Source organism: Saccharomyces mikatae (assembly GCF_947241705.1).
Source record: "Saccharomyces mikatae IFO 1815 strain IFO1815 genome assembly, chromosome: 10".
Taxonomy (NCBI): Eukaryota; Fungi; Ascomycota; class Saccharomycetes; order Saccharomycetales; family Saccharomycetaceae; genus Saccharomyces; species Saccharomyces mikatae.
The window spans coordinates 650,642-673,378 of record NC_079265.1 but is presented as its reverse complement, the minus strand read 5'-3'; the positions used below and the strand labels follow the sequence as shown (position 1 = coordinate 673,378).

General features: G+C 38.3%; 11 protein-coding genes across 11 annotated transcripts; 7 read left to right on the top strand and 4 right to left on the bottom strand.

Moving 5' to 3' along the window:
* Positions 1-166: 166 nt before the first annotated feature.
* TTI2 (Tti2p) lies at positions 167-1,432 on the top strand (the record flags this gene model as incomplete). Its single annotated transcript, XM_056223658.1, has 1 exon — positions 167-1,432. One exon carries the CDS (start codon positions 167-169, stop codon positions 1,430-1,432), a length of 1,266 nt encoding a protein of 421 aa, XP_056077654.1.
* Positions 1,433-1,607: 175 nt separating this feature from the next.
* Positions 1,608-1,871, bottom strand: TIM8 (protein transporter TIM8; the record flags this gene model as incomplete). The annotated part of the gene is made up of 1 exon (XM_056223657.1): positions 1,608-1,871. The coding sequence occupies one exon, from the start codon at positions 1,869-1,871 to the stop codon at positions 1,608-1,610; it is 264 nt and encodes an 87-aa protein (XP_056077653.1).
* A 187-nt stretch (positions 1,872-2,058) lies between these two features.
* Positions 2,059-2,778, top strand: MCM22 (Mcm22p; the record flags this gene model as incomplete). The annotated part of the gene is made up of 1 exon (XM_056223656.1): positions 2,059-2,778. One exon carries the CDS (start codon positions 2,059-2,061, stop codon positions 2,776-2,778), a length of 720 nt encoding a protein of 239 aa, XP_056077652.1.
* A 209-nt stretch (positions 2,779-2,987) lies between these two features.
* SGM1 (Sgm1p) lies at positions 2,988-5,108 on the top strand (the record flags this gene model as incomplete). Its single annotated transcript, XM_056223655.1, has 1 exon — positions 2,988-5,108. The coding sequence occupies one exon, from the start codon at positions 2,988-2,990 to the stop codon at positions 5,106-5,108; it is 2,121 nt and encodes a 706-aa protein (XP_056077651.1).
* Positions 5,109-5,207: 99 nt separating this feature from the next.
* XPT1 (xanthine phosphoribosyltransferase) lies at positions 5,208-5,837 on the bottom strand (the record flags this gene model as incomplete). The annotated part of the gene is made up of 1 exon (XM_056223654.1): positions 5,208-5,837. One exon carries the CDS (start codon positions 5,835-5,837, stop codon positions 5,208-5,210), a length of 630 nt encoding a protein of 209 aa, XP_056077650.1.
* Positions 5,838-6,186: 349 nt separating this feature from the next.
* On the bottom strand, positions 6,187-9,333 carry NMD5 (Nmd5p; the record flags this gene model as incomplete). Its single annotated transcript, XM_056223652.1, has 1 exon — positions 6,187-9,333. The coding sequence occupies one exon, from the start codon at positions 9,331-9,333 to the stop codon at positions 6,187-6,189; it is 3,147 nt and encodes a 1,048-aa protein (XP_056077649.1).
* A 295-nt stretch (positions 9,334-9,628) lies between these two features.
* On the bottom strand, positions 9,629-11,284 carry MNS1 (mannosyl-oligosaccharide 1,2-alpha-mannosidase; the record flags this gene model as incomplete). Its single annotated transcript, XM_056223651.1, has 1 exon — positions 9,629-11,284. The coding sequence occupies one exon, from the start codon at positions 11,282-11,284 to the stop codon at positions 9,629-9,631; it is 1,656 nt and encodes a 551-aa protein (XP_056077648.1).
* A 475-nt stretch (positions 11,285-11,759) lies between these two features.
* STR2 (cystathionine gamma-synthase) lies at positions 11,760-13,679 on the top strand (the record flags this gene model as incomplete). Its single annotated transcript, XM_056223650.1, has 1 exon — positions 11,760-13,679. The coding sequence occupies one exon, from the start codon at positions 11,760-11,762 to the stop codon at positions 13,677-13,679; it is 1,920 nt and encodes a 639-aa protein (XP_056077647.1).
* Positions 13,680-13,876: 197 nt separating this feature from the next.
* On the top strand, positions 13,877-14,899 carry EFM3 (protein-lysine N-methyltransferase; the record flags this gene model as incomplete). The annotated part of the gene is made up of 1 exon (XM_056223649.1): positions 13,877-14,899. The coding sequence occupies one exon, from the start codon at positions 13,877-13,879 to the stop codon at positions 14,897-14,899; it is 1,023 nt and encodes a 340-aa protein (XP_056077646.1).
* A 1,268-nt stretch (positions 14,900-16,167) lies between these two features.
* RSF2 (Rsf2p) lies at positions 16,168-19,947 on the top strand (the record flags this gene model as incomplete). The annotated part of the gene is made up of 1 exon (XM_056223648.1): positions 16,168-19,947. One exon carries the CDS (start codon positions 16,168-16,170, stop codon positions 19,945-19,947), a length of 3,780 nt encoding a protein of 1,259 aa, XP_056077645.1.
* Positions 19,948-20,226: 279 nt separating this feature from the next.
* VPS70 (putative zinc metalloprotease) lies at positions 20,227-22,590 on the top strand (the record flags this gene model as incomplete). The annotated part of the gene is made up of 1 exon (XM_056223647.1): positions 20,227-22,590. One exon carries the CDS (start codon positions 20,227-20,229, stop codon positions 22,588-22,590), a length of 2,364 nt encoding a protein of 787 aa, XP_056077644.1.
* Between the last annotated feature and the right edge of the window lie 147 nt (positions 22,591-22,737).

The following is a 22,737-nucleotide window of genomic DNA, read 5'->3' as shown; positions in this document are numbered from 1 at the left end:
CCTTTTTTCTATAGAAACATATTTATTTGTATAAACTTGTATAATAACAGTTAAGACACATTGTTATCGTTTCCGCCTTGTCAGCTTTTTTTGAGAGTAACTTAAAAAAAAAATGAAGGCATGAAAACCAGACAAGAATGAAAACATACAACAAACTAAATGGGAAATGACACCAATAGATGATATTATCAGTGAACTAAATGAACTAAAAATTTCTTCGGCAAGACTTTCAGAATTGTGTCTTCAATTACGAGAAAAGGTGGACACTACTTGTGCGATCACGGTGGCCGATGAGATCAAACTTATCGAGTCTCTGTCATACCACTCCATATCTTCACGATTAGACATACAGATCAATAATGACGTTTTGAAAACTATAGATCGCTACTTCCAGCTTAGTGAAGGTAACTACGATGGTATTATGTGGGGCCTTATCTCTGCATTGCAACCGTTACTTTTAAAAGGCAAAAGCAACTCTGGGCTCAAAGAGCAACGAAATCCTGGCCTCAAACCCACACTTGGATTATCGATGAAAGAAGACAACATCACAAAAGCGTGGGTAAATCAGGGTGGCTTAAAAAGTATTCCATTATTCTACGTAATTTTGTTATATTTAAAGAGGAAAGATGTATCTACGAATCTTTCTTGGATCATTCCAGGAATTATAAACATACTAGATAACACCACCGATATAAGGAAAATCAAACTTCGTGGTGTTTTATTACTGAAAACGCTTTTAGACTATACCTTTATGAGTGAACCCGATAACCCCAAGTGGATACAATTCTCTAGTACTGGTTTATTCCCACTGTTTGAGAAAACGTTGATTAATATGTGTTATTTCCTGCCACCATCATATAGTGCGGATGAAACAGTAGCTATATGGCGAATAGTTTTTCCAACAATACTGGCGTTATATAAGGTAGAATTTTTCGCCGATTACACTAAATACCAATATCATCTAGAGAAGTTCATGTCAGGAATTCTTTTGCAAAACATAATTCCTAGGGTTAGTCTTGCACACGAAAATTTGACCCTATATGCATTGGAAACCGTATCAAATATGCTCAAACTTCAAAAAGAAGGGTCTGTCGTACACCTTCAAAGGCTGATTTTTGTTTTAGGTGAATATACAGTACGAAACCCTTTTTTCTCAGCCTTTCCTAAGCTAGTTTCAAAAACTCTTTCTGTGATAACCACTCTCATAAAGGTTTGCCCGAACGAAAGAGTTGTGGCTCACAAGTTCGACATTTTATCATTGATCCTGATTACATTCGACAAGTGTTCGCAGGAGAACGCATTGAACGAATCAATCCTACAACAGTGCAAGGACACGATCAAATGGTTGCTGAGTTATGACTGCGATATGGAAGATGAGTTATCGACATTATCCAAGCAACCGCGCTTTCATTTACTCTTTCAGTTCTCATAGGGAACAGACATATACACTAATATAAGCTTATATAGGACGAAGAAAGATATTTAGCCCTACACGCACAAAAACTGCTTCAAAGAAACTTACACACATGTTAAAATATTCATTTGTTTATTTACAGATACATTAGGATAAAGAAAACAATAGCTTGGAAGGATAGATCAGTTTCATATTAATGGGTGTTTTGCAGCCCGTTCACAATCCTGATATTAGTATCCAAAAACCTATTCACACAGTTAGACAAACACTGCTCTTCTTGAGAACTCAAATTAGGATTATTAACAGATTCAACGCATTTTTTGAAACAGGTATTGGTGAATTGATGGATTGACATTTGAACTTTTTGCTTGGAATTCTCACCCTCTAGGAAAGTAGCAATTTCCCTTTTGGAAGTGTCATCAAGAGAGGCCAAATCAGACGTGGATAGGGAGGACATTTTTTGTTTTCTGTTAGTGTATTCTTTTCGTCTCTTCCTTCTTTCTGCAAAACTTTCCCCAAGATGAATTTTTCCACCACTTTTTATGTCAGTGATTAATCGGTTCGCTTCGATTCGCAATGTAACAATACGCTTATGACGAATAGAGAGGTATAAAAGGATATGCTGGTAATATCAAGAAGGAAGCATGAATACTGAGAAGGAAATATTGGATATATACATAAAAAATTTGGAAAATCAAATTGGGAACAAACGATATTTTTTGAAGCAAGCTCAAAATGCTGTTGATGAGATCACAAGAAGAACCGTAGATACTGAAGAAAAACCGGCTAACCCTAGCATCTTTGCAGAGTTATTAAAAAAACCGATGTTTTTATCGGAAAGAGCAGATCCGATTGGCTACAGCTTGACATCGAATTTTCTTGCTTCGAGGGCCCAAAGTTCCAGTGAATGGCTTTCAGTGATGAGCGATCATTCAGTTGATAAAAAAGCGATGGTGTCGTTACAGAAAAATATCAACAATGACTTGGAAGAATTGCTAAGAAAACTAGAGCACCAACTGACCGTTATAGATAATAGGAAACTGGACGAAGTCCGTGTAAGGACACCAAAAGTCAGAAATAAGGAGCTTTGGGTCTCACTGGAGAACTTTGTGAAAAATTTTTTAGCATCAAATTTGAATAATAATGATGAACCAATAGATGAATTAACGAGTGAGATCTTGGGATTATTGAAAAGACTGATTGAGCATGATTTAAATCTAACATTGGGCGACTTTTCATTTAGAACGATGCCAATATACAGATTAGGGCTTAGAGCAAATATAATAACAGTAACTAGGGACTCTACAAATCCAGAAATTAAGTATATCAAACTGATAGATTTCAATGAGACCAGTCTGACTTAAGTAATACTTTGTAGTCAAATGTGCTCTATATACAGTGGTGTGAGGATGTTACAATGCATCAAAACCTGAAAAGATCTTAATTTGGTAGTAACAATACATTGTACTTCAAGAAGTTTTGCTTTCTAAGTCTGTTAAACTTCCGTCCAAGGAACTTTGTTGCAATAACGTATACAATAAGTCTTATATGATAGTCACATACCAACTTTGCTATGAGTAAAAAATTATCATTGGAAGAGAGGCTTTCTCTGGCCACTAAGAAGGGAAGAAAGAAAAATAAAAGGTCAACGTCGAACTTATCGTCCCCTTCGCCTGCAATACTGTCAAACAGCGAGCAAGAAACTACTGGTTTATCAGCAGATATTCCTGCTACTAGCGGGGAGTCAATTGAAAATGCTGAGGACGAGGATGAAAGTACGATACGACCGGAATGCACTGTTGGTAGCGATACACACAAAGTGGATGTAACTCCTGTCGATAGTGAAAAAATTGTTAACGACGATAAGACAGACAGTTCAGATGATACCATAATATCATTGCCTCAATGGCTGCCTAAAAACTATACTGAACTCACTGTTGAAGATTTAATCAAAGAGATTGGCCCAGAATACCTAAGACTAAATAAACAAGTTGAAGACCTAACTAACGAAATAAACAAAAAATCTCAAATTGAAACCACCGATTCCAGTTTTTTTAAATTGATTAAAGAGAAGGACAACTTGATAGAGCAATTGAAAAAGGAAGGGACAAAACTAGCAGAGACTGAGTTGAGGCAATCTAACCAAATCAAAAGTTTAAAAACAAAAGTGAAAAATCTCGAGTATGAGACATCTGTACTAAATGAGGATTCTTCTCAGAATATTGAAAACTACAACGAACTGCAATCGCTGTATCATAATATACAAGGTCAACTAGCTGAAGCCACGAACAAACTAAGAGATGCAGATAAGCAGAAAGAGGCAAGAGAGATACTAGAAAAAAATATAAAGGAAAAAGATGATTCAATTACGGATCTTCAGCAATCTTTAGATGAACTAAAAACATTGCTTGAAGAAGAAAGAACTGGATTCCAAATGGAAAAGAAAGCACTACAGGCAGCTACAGTCGATCAAGTTACTACACTAGAGACCAAACTGGAACAATTAAGAATTGAATTGGACAATTACACCCACACTTCAAATGTTGAACCTAACCTGAATTCTGTCGATAGTCAGAATACCTTAGAAGTAAAACAACACGGATCTTCTCAATACAACCTACTTAAGGAACAGCTTGAGTCGTCCAAGGCCAATTGGAATAGTATTGAATATGCTTTGACTACTAAGATTGTGGATTTAGAAAATCGCTTTGAAGCGACAATGAGAGAAAAAAATAACATTGAAGAAATGTATCAAACTGCCTTACATTCATCAAAAGCATTAAGTGAGCAGTTAGATAAAGAACGTGACAATAGTTTAAAGGCAGTTTCAAAAATAAAAGAACTGGAGATACAGATAGGCACGTTAACACTGTCATTACAAAACATAAGAGATGATTATAATTTACTGAAGAAGAAGTACGATATACAAAGATGCCAGTTAGAGCAAAACGAGGACCAACTAAAGTCACACCAGGAGAACAGCAGTGGGAAGATTATGGAAAAAATTCCTGTGGAATTAACCAATAGTTTAAATTCTATGGAGGAAAATGTGGAAGACGAATGGACTTTACCCCAAGAGAACTCTTTGCTGTCGTTGTCGATGTCAAAACTAGGAGGACTCGAAGATGATCCATCTCTTAAACCCATTGACGATGAATCGCATGTGACAATATGTAGTGATGAAAGCCAACATTTCGAGAGGAAAAATGCAGATTTCAGCATTGAAGATATTCCAGAAGAAGCTGCTGATTTACAAGCAATCAAGGAAGGCGAATCTATGAAATCGTTAAACACGTCAACACCATACCGAAGGGCGAGTGTTCAATTGTCAAATTCTAATGGCAATATAAGCGCTCATTTGGTGAATAAGTTAAGTACGGAATTAAAAAGATTAGAAGGTGAATTATCCTCTTCAAAGGATTCATACAATAATTTACTGAGGGAGAAAGAAAAAGCAAATGATGAGATTCTAAGACTCATGGAGGAAAACGATAAATTTAATGAGGTGAATGAACAGAAAGATGAACTCTTGAAAAGAGTTGAACAAATGCAAAGCAAACTGGAAACCTCTTTACAATTATTGGGCGAAAAGACTGAGCAAGTAGAAGAATTAGAAAACGATGTATCTGACTTAAAGGAAATGATGCATCAACAAGTTCAGCAAATGGTAGAAATGCAAGGAAAAATGAGGTAACAAAAATACACCCTTTTTATTAGATCCAAGTTAGATATAAAATGTTTAATTTGTATAAATATATGAGTATTTATACAAACATTAAAATATTGTTCATTACTAGTCGTTACCTTGAGCTTTAGCGAGTACTGTATGCTCGTCGATGTCTTCAGCATCCCAAGGATAACACAACCACTTGTCAGGAACGGTTTGTGCAGCAATGTAACGCCCTGAATTCATCATGGAGTCCGGTAACGCAGCTCTCTTTGGCTTGTTTTTATTATGCAAAACAAAGATAGAAAAAATCGTGTCTTCGTTCATTCTATTTAAAATTCTTTGTTGTTCAGCAATTTCTTTTTCCAACTCAGAAACAGCATAATGGAGAGTAGTTCTAGTATCATCAACTTCATCGACAATTAAAACTTTTTTACCAATTAAGGAATCAAAATGTTGGTTCAGAGCGCCAAAGTCTAGCCATTGCGTTCTGATGACCTCTTTACCGATAGTTTCTACACTATTATCCAATCCTAAATTTTCATACAAAGATAAACCAATAGCCTGAATTGGAATATTCTTTTGGCCTTTATTCTTCAGAAACGATCTGATAATTCTTGCAGGAATCATGCCACCACCAGTGATCGCAATAATAATATCAGGTCTTTCATTCCTAACTAAGATATGCTTGGCCACTCCTTGACAAAGCTTGTGGATATTATTATAGGAGATGTACATCCTCTCATTTTCCGCCATTTTAACGCAAATAAACTATTTATGTTGTTCTGTAATTATGAAATTCGATCCCAGGATGGAGTATACAAAAAAAGAGCCGAAAAGGTTTCTTATATCCTTCTTTTCGACTAGGCTATATAATCGTTTTCCCTAACTTGAAGATAGAAGCTTGTGATTTTTTCAGATTCATCGCATTCTAAATAAAAAAGTACATCACTCTTTACCGAATTCATTGTCCGATATCATGTTAAATTCAACCGACCAGAACAAAGGTGCCGGGTCTTCGAAAATCATGTCTTTTATCCTATCTCATCTATCTAAATTATGTAGTCCACTATTTCTTTTAATATACAATCGCCGTTTACTTTGACTAAGTATTCATAATTCCCATGAACAGCTCTTGATCGGCTGGAGTTAAATGTCTCATAATACCCTGATATCTATTACTGTCAACGTGTTGCAAATTCATTATGGACTCTTTAAAAACCTTGTATACATCAACTGCATCCAGAATTGACCCAGTTAATGGATCCTCTTCTAGGTCATCAAAGGTTTCCTTTGCGTCATAACCGTCCACAAAGTCTAAAGAATCTGATCTGTTTTTGATTAGTTCCAGGTATTTTTCGGTGAGGTTACCTTCTTCATCGTCCTCATCGTCGTCTTCAATATCAAGGAAATTTTCGTCCCAATTTGCATCTTCTTCTAGACCAGATGACGAGAATTCCTTGCGTTGGTTAGCTAATTGTTTCAATGCCATTGGAAGTCTTGAAGCTAGCTGTGTAACAGTAATACCTAATTGCGGAACTAGACTTTCTAAGCTCAACATGGTATAATCGTTGCTTTCTAACTTTGATATTATTCTTAACAGCGCAAGCACCGATAATTTGATATCATAGCACCTTTTATAGTTCGGAATATAGTCGGTAATCCATACCTGAAAAAAAAATTCAAGACACCCTTGCTGTTTTAAATACTGCAGGGTGATCAAGGGTTCTGTTATCACATTCGAAATCACGACATTGAATGCAGTCACACTGAATACAACACTGCTCTTCAGTTCATTCTTTTGCGTTAGAATAGCCTTGACAACGTCTGCTAATAAATGTTCCCTGTAGTGTTGAGGTAAATGATCATCCAGTGCAAGAACCAACTCTTGAGATAAATCAAAAACTACTCTAAGATCGTCTAGAGAATTGTCTTCAGAAACAACGGCCTTTTGATATATTTCGAATATGATCTTGGTGTAAAATTCATTCTTTTTTAATTCATTCTTACCGTAAATCAGAATATTGTTGAGGGCTAGCATGAAGTCACTTAGGTAATAAGAGACCATACTATCTGGTCTTCTGTTGCATTCTCCAATTAACTCCAAGATTTTCCAGCTAATGGGTGTAATGTCTCTTAGCAAGAATGTGGAGTTCTCTACAAATTCACAACATTCGCGATAGAAATCTTCGATATCGTTTTTCAAGATAAACTCTGCAGCAGGATAAAATGACTGCTCCAAGTTTTTTAAGATTTCCGGTGAGTTCTCGAATGATAACAAAATAGATATAGTAGTTGACAAAATACCTAGTGCTGCCATTTGCTTCTCAGACTCATCGGGGATATTATCAACATTTGTGAGCGATTCTGGATCTAAATTGGAAGCTTCATGTAGATCAATAGCCAGTTTCAAAAACTGCTGGACCAAAGTATTCATTAGTTCAACTCCAAAAGGTTGCAGTTGCTCAGCAAATTGTTCAACAAAATCTTGCATAACACCCGAAATTACATCAGATTCAAAGTCGTTAGACAAACTTAGTAACTTCTGCATAGTAGGAACAACATGTCTGGATAGTTCTCTATTAAACTGATCATCACTTATAAAAGTTTGTAATGCCAATGCAGCCATCAATTCTACAGGTAATGAATTGTGTGAATTATTTAGACAATTCATGACACCTTCATATATGGTAGATGTTATTATCGGGTCTTTAAAATCCATTGATCCCAACTTCGAACAAACATCACAGACACGGCTTTGCAGAAATCCATATTGGGACTTGAAGAAAGGTAAAACAAATGTCATTATAAACTCTTCCATCTGATTCGCGAACGGTGACTCTTTCGTAATCAAACGGTCAATTATGCTAGAGAATATTCTCAAACATGACTCAATTTGCAAGGCATTGTCCAATGTAATATTGTTGTAGTCACCAATGGCATTCTGTAAAGTTGTAACCATGAACTCTAAAGTCGGGTGTAGGGTAGATTTACCACGTTTCGTGACGCACGTCGTTAGCAAAGCCAATGCGGCTAGATCTGGGGAGTAACCGATATCCCAAAAGTCCATATTCCGGTTAATGTATTCCTGAGGATCATTCTCAAAGGTTTCTAAAGTATCAGTACTAGGTTTTAGTAGAGGAAAAATAACATGTTGAAGAATTACGTTATAATGTGGTCCAACAAGCTTCCAAGTAGCCTTTTGCACAACGCATTGTTCCACAAAATTCAAAATGTAGTATAAACATTCGTCACTCAACCACAACTGTCCAGTCCCCCATTCCTCAATTTGCTTAAAGACGACTTGCAAGAATTGGGTTAGAAATTGGTCACAGTACATTTGTTTGAACTCATCATATTGGAATTTCCTTGTCAGTGAGGTTGATGCATACCTCTGAAAAAGCCTATAAAGGTTTGCAAGGGCCCATTTCTTACATTTAACCCATGGATTTTTACTTCTAACCTCAACATCAGATATAGCTAGAACATCCTGAGGTAACGGCTGCTGGATAATATTAACAAAAAAACATGCCCATGGAGTAAACGATTCCGGACGTTGTAACGTAAAAGGTAGGTCATGGTATGAAACAAACTTGTAAATTTTAACAATTAATTTAACCAGTTCGCCAATTTGTTCGTTATTCATATATTTACCATCCTGGAAAAGAACATTTGCACCATAGTCTAGTAAAGCAGGAAAGTAACTCAAAATTAGCTCTTCTAAGCCCTGTCTCTCATCGTTGCTCTTCCATCTGTACGTCCTGAAAATCTCTGCAAGACACAGAAGTCCGACATATGTTACACTGATGTCTTTACTTGAAAGAAGTTCTAAGGAACTTGGCAACAAATCATCCCATTTTTTGCTAGGATAATCTTCAGAGATGATTACAGTAAGGGCGGATTTTAGCACTCTTATACAACGCGGAGAGGTCTTGGACACACTAACCATAGTTTTGATTAACATATCTTTTACCACTGGTTTTTCATCGGGATCGACATGTGAATCCAATAATTCATTCGAACCATGCCTGGCATTAGCACACCAACCATAAGTGATTTTATTTTTGAAATATAAAGAAGCTGATAACTTGATGTTCTCTGGAACTTCAGCAGCAGCAATGATATCCAGACAAGCACCTAAGAATCCTGGTACCCTGCTTGCGTTTTTGAGATGTGTTTCCGCATTAGTTCTTACGGTAGCGTTTTGGTCTAAAGTACAGGAAAAGCACTGTAACAATTCTGTAATATCCATCGAAAATCAAGCGACTTTTTCCAAAAAATAAAATAATACTAAATATCTAGGCAAAAGAAAGATTGTTTATGCTGAAATACACAGATAATCATAGAAGTTGTATACTTTTTTTGCTAAAGTAAGCATTGCAAATTTTTCATTTTCTAAGACATTAGAAAAATAATATAGCGCATCATCACACCGCATAATAAGTAAAAAAATGGTAATAATAAGCTTCAACATAAAACCATTAGGCGTTATCATAATACTTTTACCAATGTTAGAAACAGTGTTAATTGAAATATGATAAATTACTCTATAACGACCATCCTGTGGTCAGAGATTTCGATTTTAGAATTTTTTCATCTAGTACTGGAAAAGGATGTGCTTCTGTGTTGAAAACAACCTTAGTCAAATCAAAGTCATCTAAAAATAATATGTACAAGTACTTCAAGGTCTCTCCCAACCAAAAGCTTTCCATGTTGTTAGATTTTTTTGTAGGTAACGTGATACAATCACTCAAACTTGTGAAGCGTCTCAATCTTGGGTCACTGCAATCAATACAGGTGTTTTCAAAAAAGTTCTTCGCAATTTCGGCTCCCCATTCACGGTATTTGCTATTATGGGATAAATGATACATAAACATGATTGATTCTACCGTTTCTGGTCTTTGTAGGTTATACCTATCGTGCGGTTTTACAAAAAAATCGCCCGATGGCGACTGCCACCAACCATGTCGTTTAGTGTTTCCTTCGTTGAAGACAACGATTTCAGGAGCAAGTCCTGAAGGTGTCTGATTGTACATTTGATAACACGTGTAAGTTAGTTCTTTAGCCAAAGCCCAATCACTTTTTCTTTCAGGGGAAAAAGAAAAGAATGGTCTATTACGAGCTTCATGGAAAGGAAGGCCATCAGTGGCGCCGGATGCCAATAATCCGCCCATGAAGCAAACAAGATGGTCCATCTTTGAAGAAAACCCTCCTTTCAGGCCTCTTTCTCTTTCGCCGATGTAGCTGAATGAGGAGGGCTTAGAATGTCTTAGTAAATGCTTCTTCATGCCCTGCATGGACTTTCTATATAGGTCATAATAAAGCGTTTCGTGCGTCAGTAAATACTGTTTCAGCAGATACTCATAAAACGAATCGCCCCTAGATCCGAATCTGATGGTCATTCCACTAAATTTGCCAGTCTCCGGCAGTGTGTAAATTGGAACCAATCCATCGTAAGTATTCAAAAGATCATTATTTTTGTATAAAGGCTCGTAAACACGTTCAACCAACTCCCAATAAGTACGATTCCCCGTCAAGTACGCCAGGTATTTGAACTCCATTTGTAATGTGGTGAATTCTGCAGTGGAAGACGCACCACCATCTGCATGATTCTTAATGGCCTGACCACTACGTAGGTTAATACTAGAGTATGGAATTCCAGTGTTGCTGGATAAAAATGACAAGGAAAGCCTATCCCCCAAGTCAATCGCCTTGTTCAAGTAAACAGTTTTATTACCCACTTCAAGTAGATCTGAGAGATGATATGCTGACAATAAACCACCAAGCATTCTAATAGTGGTCTCAAAAACATTCACTTCAGCATCAATATCAAAATCCAGGACATCATTTATCCATTCCTCCGATTTCAAAATTTCTGCCTTAAACTTACGCTTGTATTGCGTGGAGGAGTTATACATCAACATCAAAGTATCCAGGGAATCTACAATGATCCAACCCAGCGGCTGGTTTCCACGAGGAATATTATGGAAAGTGTGCTTAATAGGGCCATACACATCGTATCCCCAGCCATATTCGGAATAGTCTCTCCAGGATGCCAGAAACATGCTTTCGATCTGATCTCTCATATCTTCCGCTCTCAACGGCCTTGGCCTCCCTTTAAAATATGTGTACCATGGCACACAGTAGGATATTGCTATAAAAGCAACGAAGGTTGCGACAGGGATTGCAATCAAGCTCTTCATTGTGGTTTCTTTTGACGTTCGTTTACTTGTTCTGCTGCTTTTGCTGCTGTTTGGTTTCTTGGCAACCTGAATTTCTTTTCTTCGTTTGACGAGATTGAAAATCTCAAATATTAGCTCCCATGGAAAATGCGCAACAACCAAACTGAACTTGCGACAGCTTAATAAAATAATATCAGGATAGTTCTGGAAATGGCAGTAATCGATTCAAGTATCTTGCCTATACGAACTTAAATGACTGACAATGATTGACAGTATTTACGCCGATAAAACCCTTCAACTCAAATATGTGTGACTAACCATCATGCGCTGAGATAAAAAAGTGAAAATCATGATAGCGCCCCTGCATTTTACGACACCTCGGTCTAATAATTAGTCATATTTTAGATATATAACGATAATAAAATGTACTTGGTAGCACTGATTCACTAGGACAAGAGCTACGTTAGCAGGGAAAACAAGATCAACTGTAGAAAAAATGATATCTAGAGCGGTCGGTGAATCTATTCCGCCCAACACGAAGCATGCTGTATCCGTGTGTTTGCCCACATGGGAAGCTACAGTAGGTTATGAAGAAGGTGAGAGCGACATAATAAACTCACTTACCACTGGATACCCAAGGTTTTTCGTACACAAGTCAATAAAAAAGCTATGTGAAGCTTTATGCGGTAAGTACTCGATGGAAAATGAGACATGTCTTTGCTTCCCCTCGTATAGGGTGGCCAATAGGTGCAGGGAGTTCATCAAAGTGAAAACAGGTCTTTCAACCAAAGTACGGATATTACAGTTATGTACACCTAAACCTATGAACCAGGAGGAAAAGCTTTGGAGAAGGGAGTGTAAGATTACGGTTGTTTTCGTAGACCAGGAAATATTTCCAGTAATGAAACAATACTGGCAACATTCGGGTGAAATTGTGTCCAGCAGGATGGCAGAGTACATTCTACATGAATTGCGAGTTAAGGATAGTTCCAAGGAGATGAAAACAATTGCTAATGGAAGAAAAACTGTGACGGAGGATGAAAATAGAGTCAATGAAGAATATGTTGAAACGAGATTTGGCAGAAGTTTAAATTTTCTTGCCGCAGATAAAGCTAAATATTTGATACGAAAGAGGATTGCTACAAAAGTTGTCGAAAAACTTGACTCTGAGAGTTTGTCGGACTTGTTCTCTTTTGAGCATTATAACGAAAACAACGGACCCTTCAGTATGGGTAGCGGAGAGTCTTTGAACAATGAACCGTTGACTTCGGATGTTCCCGCTGAAACAATCAGCTCTATGGGAGAGAACAGTGCCAACAGCACGTTTGAGAATATGGCAACGGAAGACTTAAATTTTCATGTAAATCCTGATACAGATGTTTACTTATTCCCGAGTGGGATGGCTTCCATTTTCACTGCCCACAGACTGCTTTTGAACTTAGATGCCAACCGTCTATCAAGATCGTCCACCAGGCAAGATAAGCTGGTTGGATATGGCCCCCCTTTCAAGAAAACTGTTATGTTTGGGTTCCCATACACAGATACTCTGAGTATTCTTCGGAAATTCAATCATACGCACTTCTTAGGACAGGGTGATTCGACGTCAATGGATGCTTTAAAGAGTATTTTACATGCTGGTGAACAAATATTGGCGGTATTTATTGAAGCTCCATCGAATCCGCTGTTGAAAATGGGAGATTTGCAAGAACTGAAAAGACTGTCTGACTTGTATTCGTTTTATATAGTGGTAGACGAAACTGTCGGTGGTTTTGTCAATATCGACGTATTACCATATGCTGATATCGTTTGTAGTTCACTAACAAAAATTTTCAGTGGGGATTCTAACGTGATTGCAGGGTCGTTAGTGTTGAATCCTAAGGGAAAGATATATGAATTTGCTAGAAAGTTCATGAAGACCGAAGATGGATATGAGGATTGCCTATGGTGTGAAGATGCTTTATGCCTAGAAAGAAATTCGAGAGACTTCGTGGAACGTACAATCAAAGTGAATACAAACACTAATATACTATTAACAAAGGTATTATTACCACAAGTGGGAAAATTGTTCAAAAAAATCTATTATCCTAGTTTAACATCAGAGGAGACCAAACGCAATTATGACAGCGTCATATCTACAAAAGATGGCGGATATGGAGGCTTGTTTTCATTAACATTTTTCAGTATTGAAGAAGCAAAGAAGTTTTTCAATAATCTGGAGTTGTGCAAAGGACCCTCGCTGGGTACGAATTTTACTTTAGCATGTCCATATGCTATTATTGCCCATTACCAGGAATTGGACGAGATAGCTCAATATGGTGTCGAAAAAAATCTTGTAAGAGTGAGTGTTGGTTTAGAAAATAGCGACGTTTTATGTAAAGTCTTTCAGCGTGCAATTGAAAAAGCCCTGGAGGAATAGAAGCTACGTGCTTGTATGTATCTGAAAATTTTGTAGAAAATTTCAATGTTGATTGTTCGGACACGACAAACAGCGAAATAGATAATAGCAGTTAGTGCATCATCATGACAAATAATGTGATATGTATGAGTGAGTAGAAGGAAAAGTGAAACAGAAAAATCTGTATTATTAAAAGTGGGACATTCATCAGAAGTAATATGAATGAGGACCTGTTTTATGATAGATTGCACCAACGATGCCCGAAAGGATACCTTCTAGAGGAGTTAGAAACAAGCGAACCCAACGTTGTCCTGCATTTATCAAGATTCATTGATGAAATGGAACAGGTGCGACACACAAATGCATATTATTGCAAAACGATAATAAAAACGCTTTTGGACAATGAGCAGATCTTTGGTAATGCGCTCGTAATAATCGATGATGACGAAGACGGGATCGAGATATCTGATTATCTTTACGAGAAGTACATAGAATTACTGAGCACAGGAAAGCCAGACCCAACGATGAAAGAGGTTATAAGATACAGGTTTGACCGGAATGTGAGGATAAAAATTGAAGAAACGCCAAATTTAATCAGCGCGGCGAGCACTACAGGTTTCAGAACATGGGAAGCTGCATTGTACATGGGAGATTTCCTCATTAATAAACCGTTGCAGGAGTTGGCGTTAACACAAGAAGAACAAGAGGAAGACAAGAAGAAATTGAACGTTCTCGAGATCGGCGCTGGGACAGGCATAGTGAGCCTCGTCCTTTCACAAAATTATCGCAATTTTGTGAACAAGATGTACGTTACCGATGGCGATTCAGACCTAGTTGAACGACAACTGAAAAAGAATTTCGAGTTGAACGATGCATTAAGTGAGCACAAGCCAGACATCAGGTTTCAAAGGTTATGGTGGGGTAGCGATAAGGTCCCCGACGACATAGATCTAGTAGTGGGGGCCGATGTTACATACGACTCAACCATCTTTCCTGAACTGTGCAAGTGTCTGGCTGAGTGCCTTGCCATAAACCGGTGTAAGATGTGCCTCCTGTCTGCGACGATCAGAAGCGAGTCCACCGACAAACTATTTGCTCAAGAGTGCAGTAAACTTGGACTAGAGTACACCATAGTTACCAGCACCGAGTGTGACAAGAGTAGCGAGACTCGAATGGTAGAAGCCCTGTTATTCAATCCTTTAATTGCGCCCATTCGGATTTACAAAATCACGAGGAAATAGAATATAAGAACAAGTACAGACACAATATAATTAGAAAGAAAAAAATAAATAAATAAAATATAGTCATCTTCTGACACTCGAGTCTCATTCAGCTGACCAAAACAATCAGCAATCCACTCGAGTTCTTATAAATGACCTGAAAAATTGATCTCTCCACATTACGCTTATCACGAATAAAATCGAGTGTTCAAATTAATAGCTCGATCTTCGTACTGTCTAATGCGGTGGATTAGTACTTTAGGACAAAGTTACTCTTTTTCGGAAAGAAATTACAAACAACAAATCAATGATAAAGAAGAGAAAGAGGTAATAGTAGGCGAAACTAATGCCTTCTTTTATATCTTTTTTTTTCTCTCTCGTGGCCGCTTATTTACAGATTTTTTCTGCAAGAATCTCCGTTACCCTATAATATGCTGGGATGTTAGGGCACAATTTGTGATTATCAACTATATAGTAGCTTACAGCAAGTAATTGACCGTAAATAAGGCGAAAAGCCCATCACATGCACCACAAAAGGACATGAACTATACTTCTTTGCCGCCAACAGCAGATGTACTCAGGAGAGAAAAGATCCTAGAAAAAAATAATAGACTATTAGCCAGATATCGTTTCCTGCAACCATCATTGCACTGTTAGGTCTAATTGTCGCAATTTGCGGCTGGCCATAACTATAAGCGTTATATAGGGATATATGATGCAAGCAACGGTAAATGAAATAACAGAAAACAACAGAAACAACAGAAATCACAATATACGAAAAACGAACAGAAAATCAGGAGTGAACAGCTTCAGGGGGAAGGAAGGAGTACCAAGCGAAATTTAGATCTTGCCGCACGGTACTGCACCGCGCTAATTCTCTACGGAGCAACGCGCCAAAGGTGACGTATGCGCCATCAACAATAGGTAACCACACGAGCAACTTCCCTTATGGGAAATAACCTTTGAAAAAGGACCTTTTTCGGATTATACTGTCCGCATTTGGCCGAGGGGCGCGTGCATTATGCATACGAACCGCGGTCGCTTGAATTGTCGTAGACAATTTTGTTCCGTGTTGCTGGGTACTTTTCCGTTTGTCTTTCTCTTTCCCGCTTGACCCTGCATATATTAGAAACGAGAACAAAGAAAACAAGGACTTCTTGGTTTCCATAGAGTTTTTCATCAACCATTGCCACTCGACGCAAGATATTCTCGAAGACTCTTGCATCTGAAGGGAAGTTAGGGCTAAGAAGCTAAAGCAAACAAAGGACTTTATTAGTGGCGAAGCCAGTATGTTTGTCAACGGTACGCAATCTAATTTCGCCAAGCCTGCTGGTCAAGGTATCCTGCCCATTCCTAAAAAATCTCGAATTATTAAGACTGATAAGCCAAGACCGTTCTTGTGCCCCACATGCACCAGGGGTTTTGTCAGACAGGAACATTTGAAGAGACACCAGCATTCGCACACGCGTGAGAAACCGTATCTTTGTATCTTTTGCGGTAGGTGTTTTGCTCGTAGAGATCTAGTGCTTAGACATCAGCAAAAACTTCATGCTGCTCTTGTAGGTACGGGCGATACCCAGCAGAGGACCCCGGCACCGAACTCCGATTCTTCCTTTGCTTCCAAGCGCCGCCATTCGATGACAGCAGACGATCCATCTGATCTTCATATCATTAAAATAGCTGGGAACAAAGAAACTATTCTGCCAACGCCCAAAAATCTCACTGGTAAGACACCTGAAGAGTTGAAGGAGGCTGTGGTTGCCTTGGCCAAATCAAATAATGTAGAGCTCCCCGCGTCAGCCCCGGTAACGCACAAGAACCAAGTGAGAATCCCGCCTTGTAAGGCAGGCTCACTAGGATTTGGAGAATTCAAACTCGACGTGAAAGGCCTATCTGCTCACTCTGCATCAAGCGATGCTGTTGTTCAGGGGGCGCACACTCCTTCTTCCATGCATAAGACGAAAAGGCATGCGTCTTTCTCTGCGTCCAGTGCAATGACTTATATGTCCAATGACAACAGTCCTCATCATGCAATTACCAACTTCGAACTTGTAGAGGAGGCTCCGCACCAGGTTGGGTTTTCTACCCCACAAATGACTGCCAAACAACTCATGGAAAGCGTCTCCGAACTGGATTTGCCCCCACTGACCCTAGATGAACCACCGCAGGCCATCAAATTCAATTTAAATCTGTTTAACAATGGCCCTTCTGAACATCAGCAGCAGCAGCAGCCGAATTCAACATCTACGACCATGGTGAACAGCAACAATGGGAGTGCAGTTGCTACGCCCGGGGTATATCTCTTAAGTAGTGGTCCCTCTTTGACAGATCTTTTAACAATGAATTCTGCATATGCAGGCGCAGGAGGGTACATGTCTAATCACCATTCACCATTCGATTTGGGCTGCTTCAACCATGATAAACGGACACCTTCCGAATTTAACCTGCCTTCAACCTTTCCACACACCATGGTGTCAAATTCTACTACGGCTTCAAACAGTTGCAGTAATTTGGTCAATCAACCCTACAGAGCAATGAGCAATGAGCAGCCAGTCGTGTCCTTATCTCCCAAAAACCCACCAACAATCGTTTCGGACTCCTCTTCCACAATTCATTTCAATTCGAGCGCCAACAGTTTGTTGGAGCCAAAAATGGAGATAAATGATGATGATAGCAACGTTGATCCAGCTACCATAAGTGACAAGTGGCTATCCGATTTTATTAATAACTCTGATCCGAAATCTACTTTCAAGATCAACTTCAATCATTTCAATGATATCGGGTTTATTTATTCTCCGCCATCTTCAAGATCATCAATACCAAACAAATCACCTCCTAACAAGTCTGCTCGATCATCTAACTCTGAAAAACCTTCTTTATCACCTCGTCTAAATTTAAACTTGAATGAAAATACAGATTTACCAGTGACACCACAAAATCAAGTGAATGACCCCACTTATTCAGCATCTATTACCAGAAGCTCCCATAAAAGGCGTCGTGATAGTGTTATGATGGATTATGACCTATCTAATTTTTTCAACTCGAGACAAATGGACATTTCAAAGGTGTTAACTGAGGATGATCCAAACAATGGTGGTGTGGACGACGGTACTCTCACTTTGTCTTTTGCCAATGAAACTGGTACTTCTACAACACAAAAAGAATTACCAGCGCTTACTCCTTCGGATTTGTTATCGCCATTTTCTCTTTCTTCAGCTTCACAATTACTTTTCACGAATGAACTAAGAAATATGATACTAGTGGATAATAATATCGATTCGGAAGCTTTTCCCACGACGAATGAATTGAATGAATATGTAACGTACTACAAGGAGGAGTTCCATCCTTTTTTTTCATTTATTCATCTTCCTTCTATCATACCAAACATGGATATTTATCCCTTATTACTCTCAATTTGCATGATCGGAGCATTATATGGGTTCCATTCAACGCATGCCAAAGTATTCGCAAATATTGCGAGTACACAAATTAGAAAAAGCTTGAAGGCTAGTGAGATAAACCCAGAGAAAACAGAATTATGGGTTATACAGACGTTAGTATTGTTAACATTCTACGGTATTTTCAATAAAAATGCGACTGTAATCAAGGGGATGGATGGTCAGCTGACAACAATTATCCGCCTTTTGAAGTCTTCTCGTTTAAATTTACCCTTAGAGTCTATCTGTCAGCCCCCTATTGAGAGTGACCATATTATGGAATACGAAAATAGTCCTGACATGTTTTCAAAAATAAAAGAGAAATACAACGCACCTGATCAAATGGAAAGAAACTACAAATACTTTGTGCTGGCACAGTCACGAGTCAGAACTTGCCATGCGGTACTACTTTTATCTAATCTGTTTTCTTCTTTAGTTGGCGTTAACTGTTGTTTTCATTCAATGGACTTGAAATGTGGTGTTCCATGCTATAGAGAAGATCTATATCAGTGCCAAAACTCTATTGAATGGGCTAGCCTACTATCTCAGTACAAAATAACTTTAGATTCCAAATTTTCATTGATTGAATTGTCTAATGGTAACGAAGCTTATGAAAATTGTTTGAGATTTCTTTCTACAGGTGATAGCTTCTTTTATGGAAATGCGAAGGTTTCATTAAGTACATGTCTATCATTATTGATATCTATCCATGAGAAAATATTCATTGAAAGGAATAATGCAAGACTTAATAATGATAACAACAACATAAAGCTAGATGACATTGAGTGGAAGATTACTTCAAGACAACGTATTGATACAATGTTAAAGTATTGGGAAAATCTGTATTTGAAAAACGGTGGCATCTTAACACCTACCGAAAATAGTATCTCAACAATAAATGCCAATCCAGCAATGAGATTAATAATTCCAGTGTACTTATTTGCCAAAATGAGACGATGTTTAGATTTGGCACACGTTATCAAGAAAATCTGGTTAAAGGATTGGTCCAATATGAATAAAGCTTTAGAAGAAGTTTGTTATGACATGGATTCATTGAGAGAGGCTACCGAATATGCCTTGAATCTGGTAGATGCGTGGACCTCAGTTCTCACCTATATCAAACGAGATAAGCGCAGGGTCTTCAACACACCAGTATTTACGACCACATGCATGTTTACTGCAGTACTAGTCACTTCAGAATATATGAAATGTGTAGAAGACTGGGCACGCGGGTATAATGCTAGTAACCCCACTTCGACATTATTAGATTTTTCCGATCGGATTTTATGGCTAAAAGCAGAAAGAATTTTGAAAAAATTACAGATGAACTTGATACCGAAAGAGTGTGATGTATTGAAATCATATACCGATTTCCTGAGATGGCAAGACAAGGACGCCTTGGATTTATCAGCACTGGATGAAGTACAAGCACAAAGGGCCATGGATCCAAATACCGATGTAAATGAGACAATTCAATTGATTGTAGCGGCAAGTCTCTCCTCAAAATGTTTGTATTTGGGTGTTCAAATTTTAGGTGACGCACCAATCTGGCCGATTACATTATCGTTCGCTCATGCCTTGCAATCGAGAGCCATTTATAGTGTTACAAAAAAGAGAAACTCTAGAATATAGACATGCTTTATACTTATATCTATATATTCCCAATATCTGTCCCTTGATGTTTAAAAGAACATAAACTACACACTGTTTCAGTAATTATGCTTGTGATACGGTGATTTATAGAGTTATGTATTCTGGTAATAACTTGGCTTAAATGGCCCGGGTAAAAGGGTTTAGCAAGGCAAGGGGCCGCTTCTGAAAGGAACTAACATTAGACAATGGAAAATGTTTAGAGACATATGAGAAGGAGACAAAGAGGGTGATCAATAAAAGGAGTAAACTGGTGTTAAGATGGCAGATCCTGATGATAACGAGGCTGAAGCCACTGGTCTACAGCATTACAGTGGTGAAACCACTCGCGATAGTAATGAAGAAAACATGAATGATTCTTTTACTTTAACATCCAGGCATAGAGGTAGGAGTGATACTATATCTAGTATTGTTAGCGGTTATGAGATAATGAAAGAGCACATGGATAAGGAAAAATTTATATACCTAATTCTAGCAAGCCTACTTTTATACGTAGGATTTGTCTCGGCGTTTGCTCCTAGGACGTCACTATCAAGAGACTTCCGGCGATTCCACTCTTCCAGGTTGACCAATGCAGAGGTTTACAGAATATACTTGAACTCGCTGCAACAGGAAAATAAAGCGAAAGAACATGTATACAGGTATGCTGGATGTATGAGTAACGGCCTGAGTGATTCATCGGCCTTTAAATACACGTTAAACGAGTTTTTGGATATGGGATATAAGCCTAAAGTCGAAGAATATTACCCCTGGACAGGCGAACTGGTAGACACTGATGTAAGTCTTTTAAAGAATAGTGAAGTGGTCTATCGAGCTAGCATGATCGAAGATAAAATTAAAGGCGATCCCGCTTCTCACGCTAGTAGGAGGCAAAAAGGTTTTCATCAATACTCTAAAAATGGGGATGTAACTGCACGTTATGTATTTTGCAATTATGGTAGCCTCAACGATTATAAGCTTCTTTTGAAGAAAAACATTGATATTGAAGACAAAATACACATCGTACGATCGGGTAAATTATTACCTGGGTTAAAGGTCAAGAATGCGGAACTTTATGGTGCTTCCAGTGTGATTATATACAAGGATCCATTTGATGATGGTAAAGTTACTGAAAAAAATGGGTTTTTACCTTATCCCTACGGCCCAGCAAGAAACCCGAGCTATATCGAGAGAGATTCAGTTAATTACTTCAGCGATACCCCGGGAGATCCAACTACTCCAGGATATTCATCCAAGGATCCTGACACTGAGCATATGCCATCGGTAGGAAGAGTGCCGAGAATACCATCCGTGCCGATGAGTGCTAAAGATGTTCAGCCGATTTTAGCAAAACTAAACGGCAGGGGTTTCCAAATTGGACCTGGTAGCGATATAACAGATTTTGAATCATTCACGGGACCTTCAAGTTCTATCGATAAAATTCATTTACATAATGAGTTAACGTACAAAATCAAAGAAATAAGTAGTATAGAAGTTAACATCCCTGGTATATTCACTGAGGGAGAAATTATTATCGGAGCTCACAGAGATTCATTGGCTTCAAGTAGCGCTGGTGATGCGAATAGCGGCAGTGCTATTCTCTTAGAAATTGCACGAGGTATGAGCAAATTATTAAAACATGGTTGGAAACCATTACGTCCTATTAAATTAATTAGTTGGGATGGAGAAAGATCCGGCCTTCTGGGTTCCACTGATTATGCAGAAGCTCACACTGCCATTCTTAGAAGAAGAGCCTTGGTATACCTGAATCTAGATAATGCAGTATCTGGGACAAACTTCCATTGTAAAGCCAACCCGCTTTTACAGGATGTCATATACGAGGCTGCCAAGCTTACAGAGTTTAATGGACATGAAGACCGGTCATTGTACGACCATTGGAAGTACACTTCTAATGCTACTATTTCTCTACTTGATGGGTTATCTAGTTACGCCTCATTCCAATACCATCTTGGTGTACCAGCTGCTCATTTTCAATTCAATTCCAATGATACTTCAGGCGCAATCTACCATCGCAATTCCATCTTTGATAGTCCAGCTTGGCTAGAAAAGTTTACCAATTCGGACTACAAGTTGCATAATACCATGGCCATGTTTGTTGGTTTGACGACGCTGATGTTAAGTGAGAACGAGTTAACCAGATTTAACACGCATAATTACTTGAAGAAAACATATGACTGGTATGTCGGATGGTACTCTAATTTATCATCGGCGTTCCCACAGGACTATGAATTGAAAAATTTAGCAAAGAGAGTTCTAGACTTATTAAAAGTTGCCACTTGGGAAGATAGCGTTCAATTTGATCAACAAAATAATCTTCTCTATAAAGAATGTAGAGAAGCGTTACCAGTGTGGGCTTTTTACAAAAAAATTAAGAGCTATATCAAATTGCAAAGATCCAACAGTAAATCGAAGCAAATTGATCAACTATTTATTACACACAGGGGACTGAAAGACAGGGAGTGGATGAAGTATTCTCTTTTAGCACCCAGTAAACTACAGGGATCTGTAGGGGAAGTTTTGCCTGGACTTCATGAGGGATTGGTTGATATAGATAGAAATGAGGTTATTCAGTGGTTGACTATTTTGCTAAGCCAATTCAGTAACATTCGTTACTTACTTCAATAAGCACATGCACGCCTCATCTCAGTATATATATATATATTTATGTATGGTCTGACATTGAATAACCATGAGTGAAGACATAGTATTTTTCATGTGTGGTAGGCAGCATATCCTTATGCTTATCACACACCACGTTGTGCGGGGCATTTA